General features: G+C 38.7%; 1 protein-coding gene across 7 annotated transcripts; it reads right to left on the bottom strand.

Annotated features, from left to right (window-relative positions):
- Positions 1 to 6,492: 6,492 nt before the first annotated feature.
- Positions 6,493 to 10,552, bottom strand: LOC106835714 (T-cell surface glycoprotein CD1a-like). Of its 7 annotated transcripts, none has more exons than XM_014848283.3 (7): positions 10,241 to 10,552; positions 9,659 to 9,925; positions 8,672 to 8,950; positions 8,173 to 8,451; positions 7,739 to 7,832; positions 7,507 to 7,572; positions 6,493 to 6,682 (listed from the first exon to the last, which is right to left on the bottom strand). In XM_014848283.3, exons 1-6 carry the CDS (start codon positions 10,299 to 10,301, stop codon positions 7,530 to 7,532), a joined length of 1,023 nt encoding a protein of 340 aa, XP_014703769.2. In that variant the 5' UTR covers positions 10,302 to 10,552; the 3' UTR covers positions 6,493 to 6,682; positions 7,507 to 7,529. The 7 variants fall into 7 exon arrangements, with proteins under 7 accessions (XP_014703769.2, XP_014703768.2, XP_070353344.1 ...); XM_014848282.3 differs by having other exon boundaries at positions 6,493 to 6,801; positions 10,241 to 10,511; XM_070497239.1 differs by having other exon boundaries at positions 6,499 to 6,793; positions 10,241 to 10,511.
- Positions 10,553 to 11,408: the final 856 nt, after the last annotated feature.

The raw sequence follows: 11,408 nt of genomic DNA, 5'->3' as shown, positions 1-11,408 counted from the left end.
ATGTTACAGTACATAATCTAAAAGTCACTGCTCATCAAAAATAATTATATTGGTTCAGCATAAGCAATATTTATGGGAGACCTAGAGCCTATTAATTCCTATAGATAACGTAAACCCCTTGAGATTGCCAGAACATCAGAGGGCTGCACACTGACCAGATCATCAGATCATGTTGTGCTGTGTAGAGTTATTTTCCCCATTATTTACTTTAGGCTAATATGGTCATCTTACTTTAAGAGACTTAAAACAAAAGCCCATGAAACTAGTAAAATTTACTGAACAAACTTTCCTCAGAACAGTTTACACTGCACCAAATAGTTCTGTACCAATGGAACTGATGGGACAAATTTTTCTGTGGCCTCAGGACCAGGAATAGATACACTTTTCCTGAACAAGTTATTTCTCTATACCTTCTAAACACTGTGAATATGTAGTTAATCCTGCCTTAATCATCTTATAGTCCTCTGAAAATTTACAACCCACATATAGCCAATATCTAGGGTATCATGATACATTTTTAAAATTTACTCCATTCTTGGCTTCATCAGATTTTACTAGCCATATATTCCCTTGAATTATATTCCTATATTATTATTGATATATTTTTAATATTATTTGCATATTTTTGTCAGTCGTTTTCAATCATTTTTGGAGCTGAAGTGTTACTGTGAATTTAAGCATGGATTTGTAAGCTGCTTGATGATTTGAGGAACTTCTAAATTTTTAGTAATAACTAGGATGCTGAAATTTTGTTTTAAGCTGTACTGTCACCCAGTGGTAAAATAGAGGCATTTAATTCCCCATTAACAGGTCATAAAGATATTCTCTGCATCATACACTACTAACTTTGCAGTATTATCTTTTGCATTTAGGATTTTCTTGTATTGTGAACAAATCTTTGCTTGCCGCTTTCAAAAATGATTTAGATATTTGTAGTCATTTATTCTCCCATATAATGTAAAAAATAAGTACTAAAAACCTCCAAAAGCCAGCTGGAATTTTAATTAGGAATTTACTGAAGTTATAGAATAATTTTAAAAGAGTTATAATTTTTTTATAATAACTTCTTCCATAAAACTCCAATTATTAGAAATACTCTAATGATCTTTAATAGTTTTTAGAATTTCTCTGTGGAATTCTGGTATACTCTTTTTTAGCTGATTTCTAGTTATTTTATAGAATTTGTGGCTATAATGAATGGTATCTTTGTTCTTTTGTTTGTTGCTTGTATGAAAAAGGGCTGTTGATTTTTTAACACTTAGTTTGTGTCTAGATTTTCATGGTGGCCCTAATGGTTCATTCTTTATTCTGTTTTCTAGGTAGAAGTCGTATCATCTGAAAAAAAATACTTATTCCCTTGAATTCCTTACAGTTTTATTTATACGTTAAATTTATCACTAGATAAATTATGAGCTCTCTTGTTATCCCCACTATTTTGCTACTTTTTAATTTTCTTGCATACAGTCGTATGATTTGCAAATAATAATAATCTTTTATTTATTTCAATTTTCATACCTTTTATTTTTCTTGTCTTACTGGATTAACTAGGATTTATAGTATTCTACTGAAAAATAATGAGAATAGTAGCCAAACATTTTATTCTTGATTTTCACTGGAATGCTTTAAAGCTTTAAAATTAAATATATCTCATGTAGTTTGTTTGTAGCTATGTTTGACCATACAGTGGAAGTTTCCTTTTATTCTGAGTTGTAATGTTTTATCAGAATGGACAATTATAGAGTAGATTCTTTTTCTGTAACTCTGGAGATCATCACCTGGTTTTAATCCTTAATCTGCTGAAGGGAGTGATTCTATTAGGAGATTTTTAATGGTAAACAATCTTTGCATTCTATGGATAAATTTCACTTCATTTGATGCTGGGTTTTGTTTGCATATATTTTATTGGGATCTATATACATAACTTCTGAGTAAATATACATAAATCAGATTAGCTAACAGTTACTATTTTATTTTAATTTTTTTGGAAGAATTCTTACTGGCTCTGCTGTCACAAAAATTTTGCCTTGTAAAATTAGTTGGGATTGTTTTCCATCTTTTTCTCTACCTGGAACAATATATTTGAAATATGATTATCTGTTGCTTCGTATAGGACCTTGTGGGACTAGTAAGAACTTTGGCTACTTGTTCATTTTCTTAACAATTACTTATACATTCAAGCTTTCTCCCTCTTCTGGTATTTGTTTTTTCAATTTATCTATAAAATGTGTTGATGTAGATTATATATAGCATTTTTTAATTTTAATCTGTATATTACTTATTTGTAATATGTCTACTTTTCTAGCACTTATTACTCTTTTGATCAATTCTGAGAGCGATTTTTATATTTTTATTAATTTTCTCAAAAAGCCAGGTTTTAGTTTTGTAAATCACTTTTATAAACTTTTTGTTTTGCTTTTTATTTTAAATTTCCGGTCTTTTAAATTAATTTTCTACCTTCTAAATTCTTATTGACTTTGTTGTTCTTTTTCTAGCTTCCTCAATTAAAATCCTAGCTCATGTATTTTTAGTTACTCCTGTTTACAAATAAATGCATTTAAAGCTATAAGTTTCCCTATAGCTGTCACTTCAGGATTACTTATAAACAGAAAAAGAGAATATGTGCTTACCTGTGTAAAAACAATGCATGGTAATAAGATTGCAAAAACGAATCCTTTTTGACTACTGTTTAAAAATCTCAGCATAATCAAAATTAAACAAAAGCAGAAAGCAGAAATGTGTGAGTGCAGATACGGACTTTGGTCATCGTCCATGTCTGCTTCCCATTTTAAATACTGAAGTACTGAATTTACAGATCACCACAGAAAATTGAACAAGGCGTAAATAAACTATTTCTGAAACTTACAGACCACATCAATTATCAAATTCACCATGTGGTTTTTAACTATGCCTTCTGCACCAGTCTCTCTCCTGGACTCTTCATAAGTTTCTAACAAACCCTGATGAGGAATCAAAGTGCTGATTCTGCTGCCGGGCAGGTGAGTGACTTTGGAAAGGCTCCCTGATCTTCATTGTTTTCTTTAGTTAAGTGGAGGCGAAAATATATACTTTCAGGATTTTCATAGAGATGAAAAGACCATGTATTCCAAGCATTTAATAAACCTTGAACATGTTGTCAAATTTATTAACGAGTGTTTCTAGCCTTCAAACTAACATCACAGAGAAGTTGAATTTCAAAGCAAAAATTGCTAATACTAACTTTCATGATACATGTTATAGATTGTTTTCTCCTTTATTTTTGTTACAACTTCTCTAAATCTCACTCCAGCCTGAGATGAAATAATAGCTAAAAAGCAAGACAGTGTAAGAGTCTACAGTGTAAGATGAGGACACATATAAGAAAAAAGCAGAAGGTCAAGAAACCAATTTTAAAGCCTAGAGGAAAAGGAAGAGGGAAGTAAGAGAAATGTTGCAAGAGTAAAAATTAGCCAAGAGTTCCCTGAGGTTCACATACACCACAGAGGATGCTTTCAGTCACAAATGAGAGAAAATCCAACTCGTTAGCTGAAACAATCAAGGGAATTTATTGACCGACATAACTGAGAATTGAGAGTCATTCAGGCTTTAGCTGCAGTTTAACCTGGACTTTTCTACAGATCTGTTGTCTGCCTTCTCTTTTTTAACATTCTGTTGTTATTTTCAGGATTACTGAGTTATAACTGACAAATAAAAGTTGCATTTGATGCTTTGATATACATACGTGTTGTAAAGTAATCACTACAGACAAGCTGATTAACACACATCTCACAGGGTCACCATTGTCTTTCGTTTTTCTTCTTTTTTGTGATAAGAACCTTTAAGGCTATCCTCCTAGCAAGTTTCAAGTACAAAACTTCTCTGTCTTCATGCATCTGTGATTTTATCTTCAGCTTGCTTTTCTGATACTGAAAAAATGGCTTTAGTCGTTTCAAGCCTTATCCCCAGACCACAATATCCAGGGCGAGACAGCATCTCTTTCCCCTACCATCAAACACAAGAATCAAGCTTCATATAAACTGTGCCACCTTAAAGCATGTGCCTAGCCCTGAGCCATCACTCTGAGCAAGGATAAGGGGTATCTATATCTTGATTCAGCTTAAGTTATAGGTTACTTGTGCATGCTTTAACCTATCATATCATCAAGGATATTTTCTCATGATTGCCTTAGTCTGCTCAGAGTCTGGGACTACAAATGAGAATGGAATCAGTCAACCAAAATCACATGGCTGCCACGCAAAGGTGACAAGGTAGATTGGAGCCTAGAGAAGCAACCAGTATAATACAAGTAAGAAGATCGCAGTGGTCCCACTGTTTGCCCTCCCCCCATCTCATAGTTTTCACCTTGCCCCCCTCTTCAATCTCAATTTTATTTTCCAAAAATTTCCACATGTGTAGCTGTTACCACCTGCACTTGGTCCCTCTGGATGTTCTCCTTGTCCTGAGCCTCCTCTCTCAGCCCTTTAAACAAATTAGAGTGAAGTCCCTTTCCCCTAGTTTAACCCAAATAAGTTGCTGTACTGAGGAACTAAGAACGAAACGACAAAAAAGAAAAGCAGTTAACTGTAGAATCAAATGAGGAAGGCAAAATTTTCATGCTCAGAAGATGCTGATGACCTTCCTCTTCCCAATTACTTTATACTCAATAAGTTCCTGCTGCATAGTAAGTGCGTAAGAAGTATTTGTTGAATTAACTAATGAATCTTAAAGTAATTGAAGTCTAGCCATGGATATCTTGATTCACACTGCCATTCAGGATCATTAGTCAGAAAGAGTCGCTCTTCATTATTCATGAATCTTGTATTGGCTAATTCGCCCACCTGCTAAAGTTTGTAATCCTCAATTAATTACAACAATTTCACAGTCATTCATCAACATCTGCAGAGTAGCACAAAATTTGAGTCCCCATCTCGTGTGTTTCTAGCTGAGGTTGAATAAGATGCCACTTTGCCTTCTTGTTTTGGTTCTCATTCTGTAAATGTGTCCTTTTCACAGTCGATTGAGTCTACTTTCTGCATTTTTATGCCCTTGGTTGGTAGTTTTGCTGTTAAAACAGCCCTGAAGCATAGTGCTGAAGTGCTGTCAGTGTTCCTAAGCACAAGAAGGCTGTGACATGCCTTATGGAGAAGAGGCACATGTAGATAAGCTTTGTTCAGGCAAGAGTTATAGGGTTGTGGGCCAAGAGTTCAGTGTTAATGAATCAAGAATCCAGTACTTCCAGAAAAAGGAAGAGGAAATTCACTGATCTGTATGTGGATTCACTCAAGAGAGTGCTAAAGTAATATGTATAATACTATGATGAAGTTATGGAAAGATGGAAAAGGAGCTAAATCTGTGGATTCATGAGATGATGATTGCTTTTTGTTTGTTTGCTTGTTTATTTCTTTGTTTTTAATAACATAAGGGACAGCACAGCTGTGTGGACAAAAGTCCAAGAAATTTACCATCCCATTACCCAGGTTGGGAATACATGAAACACTTCTTGGGTGGTGTTTTATTATAAAAGAATACTACATATAATAAATAAATCATTTGGAAGTAAATATATACTAAATAAGGCGTCTTTAAACAGAAACACACATAAAACAAGGCTATGTATTCATTGGGTGACACAAATGTTCTGACCAGAGGTTCACAGGAATATAACCTTGTATTTCCCACAGAAGCGATGGCTCAATATTCACTAACTCAGTGACTTTAACACAACAGTCATGAACAGTGGGGATGTACTGTATGTTGTCTCCTTGCCTTGATCTCACTTCAATCCTGAGCATCAACACTCTTGTTCTCTTTTCTTCACCATATGCTATTCACCTCACTAACATACTTATGTTACTACCTCTCAGGCATCCCGTATATCAGTGCTTCTCAATTTTTTTTTCTGCAGTTTCTCCCAAATCCCCTCAGTACTTAATTGCATATTTTAGTTGTGGGTCCATCTAGTTGTGGCATGTGGGACGACACCTCAGCATGGCCTGATGAGCGTTGCCATGTCCGCATCCAGGATCCGAACCAGCGAAACCCTGGGCCACCAAAGTGGAATGCGTGAACTTAACCACTCAGCCATGAGGCTAGTCCCAGTGCTTCTCAAATTTTAATGTACCTATGAATCCCCTGCTGATTTTTATAACTACAAATGATGATTCAAAAGCTCTGAGGTGAGGGCCAAGATTCTGTATTTCTAACAAGCTCCAAGGTGATAACTCTGCTGCGTGTCCCTGAACCACACCGAATAGCAAGGGCCTACATCCTGCTTTCTTCTTTTTGTTTAGAATACTGGGAGCAATAGGTTCACTCCAATAGGTCTCTATAGTTAAATAATAAGAATGGTCAGATGAAAGGTTTCGTTTCTCTTCAGGGGCTCAGAGAAGTCACAAAGGAACTAGGAAAGTGTGAGTCCCTTGGCCAAGTGAGAGGACTTTTAACAAGGAAATCATCAAATGTGTCAATTTTTACAAAGATTTCAGGAAGAAAAATAATAAGAAAAGACTATAAATTTGGCATAAATTCAACACAGGTTTTTATTGAGAACATACTACATGCAGGTAAGACTTTGCCAAGGATACAAATATTAAAAAGACAGGGAGGAGGGGCCGGCCTGGTGGGGTAGCACACGTTCCGATTCGGCGGCCTGGGGTTCACCAGTTCGGATCCTGGGTGCGGACATGGCACCGCTTGGCAAGCCATGCTGTGGTAGGCGTCCCACATACAAAGTAGAGGAAGATGGGCATGGATGTTAGCTCAGGATCAGTCATCCTCAGCAAAAAGAGGAGGATTGGTAGCAGATGTTAGCTCAGGGCTAATCTTCTGCAAAAAAACAAGAAAAAAAAAAAGACATGGAGGGACTGGCCCAGTGCTACAGTGGTTAAGTCGGCACGTTCTGCTTTGGTGGCCCAGGGTTCACCGGTTCAGATCCCGGGTGCAGACCTCCATACGACTTGTCAGGCCATGCTGTGGCAGGCATCCCATATATAAAGTAGAGGAAGATGGGCACGAATGTTAGCTCAGGGCCAGTCTTCCTCAGCAAAAAAGAGGAGGATTGGCTGTGGATATTAGTTCAGGGCTAATCTTCCTCAAAAAAAAAAAAAAAAGACATTGACTTTGCTCTCAAAAAGCTTAAAAATTATAAGGGAAAAAAGGATCAAAATACCTGCAAGCCAAGGCAGGAAGTGAGGATTACATTTGGCAAAGAACAATTCAAGTGTGCTGGGAGTTCAGACAAGGCAGAGATTGCTTCACTTGTGAATCAGGGAAGGCCCTCTGACACAAGGGACATCTGAAATGGGCCGGAAGACCCATTAATATTTGAATATGTGGAGGTAGCTAGGACCTCATCCATTCAGAGTTATAATTTGAGTTTTAAGTCCCAGAGCCGAGGGTAGAACAACAAATCCTCCAAAATTACATTTAGCCTATATTGGCAACAGACAAGCAAACGACAGCAACAACAACAAAAAGCTGTACAAGGAGAATTGAAAGAATGTCAACACAGTGCTGGGTTTAGATACTTACTGAGCCCCTGCAATGCTGGGATCTCATTCCAAAGGGAGACATGTCCTTGGAAATTCACAGTGCGTCCTGTCAAGAACAAAGATGGAAATCAGTCTGCATGACGTGGAGGTGGGAAGTGAGGAGTAAGAAGGAAGGGGACTAGGAGGAGAAATCAGGAGAGAGAAAATTAAAAACATGAGAAGAGAAGAGGGGAGTGGGGAAAGATTGGGAGGGATGGATACAAAGAACTCACCCACGTTTCCTAAGCCAAAAGGCCAGACCTGTCAGAAGCACCAGGGGCAATATCAAGAAGATCAAGAAGATAAAGCCCATGGAGCTGTGATGTTCTGTGGATTTGGGAGGAAATGAGGGTGTCAATTCAAATCCACTCTCTGTTTTACTGCATTTCCCTGGACATCTTTTGTTCGATTGAGTGTCTGCCTCATCAATTTCCTTTCTTCCTATTTCTTCACTCATCCCTCTTTAGAGATGAATCCTTCATCTAACCCTCAGCATCTTCCTACATCTGCATGTCCTTCATGTTCCAATTTTCTATTTCTTTCATAACTTACTTTTATTTCTTTTGAGTCTGCTGTCACTAGAATCCCAAATTTTTCATCTGACTCTCCTGGTCTGCTTGAGGACCACCTACTCCTATTCCCAGCTTGCACCCCAGTTCTTTCTTACCCCAGTAGAGGATGATGTCCTGGCCTTCTAGACTGCTGTGTCTCACCCGGCAAGACAGGTCAGATGTCTCAGTGGCTTGCACATCTAAGGACACCCGAAGATACCATGTCCCATCAGCATTGGGCAAGATGTCACTTCGCTGAGTGCCCGGATGCTCCTGCTCACCCCTCATCCACATCACCCCAATAGACTTTGGGTGGAAGCCAGAAGTGTGACAAATCAGCATCAGACGCCCAGGACCAGGACTGCGGCCAGTGGACAGCCAGGCCTCTGGCTTTACTGCATAGGACAGGAAAGATATTCAGATGAGAACTGTAACACAGACTTAGAAGTTCAGATTTTCACATCAGTTTAGAGAGACACATCTTTCCAGCCTCTAGGAATCTGTCACCTATGATTTTCTTTTCCTCTTGGCTCCTTCTTAGGAAGGTTGGAAGGGGATGATGGGAAGGTATGATTTTAAAATAGAAAATTCTTAGAGTAAGGGTGCAGGACTGACCTTGTCGCTGGAGATATGACTTCCCTGCATCAAGAAGTCCCAAGAGGAAACGTTGACAGGTGTCACTGAGGAGCCTGTGTATTATTTCCAGCGTTATTTGGTCTGAATTGAATAGTCGGCAGACATGCTGAGCCTTACTTCCACCATTCGGAGATGGCAACCATGAATTGCTCTGGAAGCTCAGGAAATCTGATCCTTGATAAGCAACCCGCATGTAGCCTACTGAACCTTTCCCAAAGTGCAGATCACAACCTCCTACCACCTGTAATTCAAAGGGATCTGGGGAAGAGGGGTTGTGAATTAGAGGAATGAGGGAGTGAAATAGATAAAATGAAATGAGTGGAAGCAAAAGACAATAGAAATAGAAAGGAACATTTAGGAAATTTGAGGGAATGGGGCAAAGTTTGATTTCAACAGAGGTTCAGAAAAGAGGAATTAGTGTTAGGTGGAGATAGAGGAAGAGATGAATGACAAGAGGAAGGGGCCAAATTGTTCAAAGAAGGCAACTTGAATGCTGTGGGCAAGAAAATAAGTAGGACTGAGTGTGAGAGAGTTGCCATTATAATAATGTAGAATGAATGGAATGTGGTAGGTTACAATGAATGTGTCAACAGATTCCTGAAGAGATGAAATTGGGGAGAAAATCACATTTTACGGAGTCAATCAAAGAGTGAGGAAGCTGAGAGTATCTGCTGAGAAGCCAAGGAAAGAGGTGGTCACAGGAAACCACTAATGGAAGATAATATGGCACAAGCCTGAAGTCAATGAGAGAGGCGTTTGTAAGTAAAAGAAGACTTGAAGCTTTTGTAAAGTCAGGATTTCAACTTTACACTCTGTCCTAAAGTGCGTATTTGCAGATTTATGGTGAGGGAAAGTAAGGTACAGAAGTGAATGAAGACGGTTTCCTCCAGGAAAAAGAAACTCATTGAAATACACACACACCACCCACCCATAACCCCACAGTGTGCAGAAGGAACGGGAACTCACATTCAAAACGCCATTGACTGGCATGGTTGCAAAATGCCTGAAGAAATCCAATGGAGAACATATGAAATAACTTTCCCAGTTCCATCAAATCCTTATTGCTGAAGTTACCCTTGGACCAGGGCCACAGGAAAATGATATTGCCAGAGTTGCTCTCCCACCCATGAGTCTGCAACTCGCCCAACCAGCCTGAGCCCAGATTTTGTATCCAAGAATGGTTGTAAAAGGATGAGATCTGGATGATTCGGAAGGATACTGGCTCATGGAAGTCTGTAGTGAAAGAACAGATAAAATGAGGACAAAAACAGACATTGAGAAGGAGAAAGAATGGAGGAGTAAAGGTGCCAGAGAGGGGAAACTCAAAATCTCAAGCAAAGGGGATCCGTAGTTATATCAGGAGTCATTTCCTGCCACACAGCACCATGCTTCTTATTCACCCTTCAGAAGAGCACAGGGACCTGGTCAGGGACACTCAGAATGGAGCAAGGCTGACACTCTCACTCTCCAGGTATATGCTACACACACACAGACACACACACACAAAGACCCTCTTGCACCCAACCAGGCAGTTGCCAGAGTTCTTACCATCTTTATTGTCAACACCTGGGAGGAGAACTGCTAGCAACGGAAGTTGCAGGAACAGCATTTCATTTGCAGGTGTTCTTTCCTTCTCTCAGAAAATTTGGTCTTTAATTTCTGTTCTAAACAAACCTACCCCACAATACTTCTATTATGATTTCTTTTGACTACTTCTGTCAGAAAAACCTTTCCTTTAATCACTGTCTGCAAAAACAAAAATATGCTCTTTCCCTAAACCCTGAATCACCTATTCAACTCTCATTTCCCCTTTAGTTCTGTGAACCGCCTACTCAGAACCTCATTTCCCTTCAGTTCTCTGGATGGCCTACTCAGACTCATTGCCCGTGCAGTTCTGACTCTCCTCTTGGGCTTCCATCATTTTCACCTTCCCCCCATTCAATTCCTGTAGAACAAGTCTTGTGTGGCATTGAAAAGTCACTTTACCTCTAGGGCATTTTTTTCTCACTCATACAATTGAAACATGAAACTTAGTGGCTTCCCAGAACCCTAGCTAATCTTCCCATGCCCCTGCTCTTTTCTGTCACTTTGCCCTTCTCTTGCCTTTTTTAATGTTCCCCAAATATTCTCTTCCCCTGTCTCACCCCCACTCAACAGCATTCAGTTCTCTGACTTCTCATTGGTTGCTTTATTTGTTTTTTTCAGAATCCCTTTGATTGTCCTGTGAAGCAGTATAAATTATCACCAATTCTCCATTATTCTTAGGGAAGAACCAGTAGCCATCACAGAGACCACAGGGACATTGAAACACATAAAGGAAAACCTCCTCTGTTTGAGTCTCATTGGTAAATATTAACTCACCAAACAATCACTTAGCACCTGCTGCATCCAAGCATCTTACTACACTCATGACTATACAGTGGTTGAAAATGAGATCACTTTATTCAAGGGACTTTGAGTCTACTTTGGGAGAAAAACAGTTAAACCAAGAATTATAAGTCTTGGTGTGCTGAGTTTTCTTATAATGTATAGACTCTCAAAACAAAAACGCGCATGCTTAAAACATTTTCTAAAGTTGTGATCCTTAACTGATGTTTGTCCACTCAGAATTTTGACTTCAGTTCTTGGCTTGGGGGTTAGATCAATACTCCTAAGGTATTGGATCCCCAAGATCTAACAGAGTGCCTGACAAGAGTTAGGTGCTCAATGAATATAT

The sequence above is a fragment of the Equus asinus genome, chromosome 25 (assembly GCF_041296235.1).
Source record: "Equus asinus isolate D_3611 breed Donkey chromosome 25, EquAss-T2T_v2, whole genome shotgun sequence".
NCBI lineage: Eukaryota > Metazoa > Chordata > Mammalia > Perissodactyla > Equidae > Equus > Equus asinus.
The sequence above is the reverse complement of the archived record's forward strand: the minus strand, read 5'-3'. Positions and strand labels throughout refer to the sequence as shown.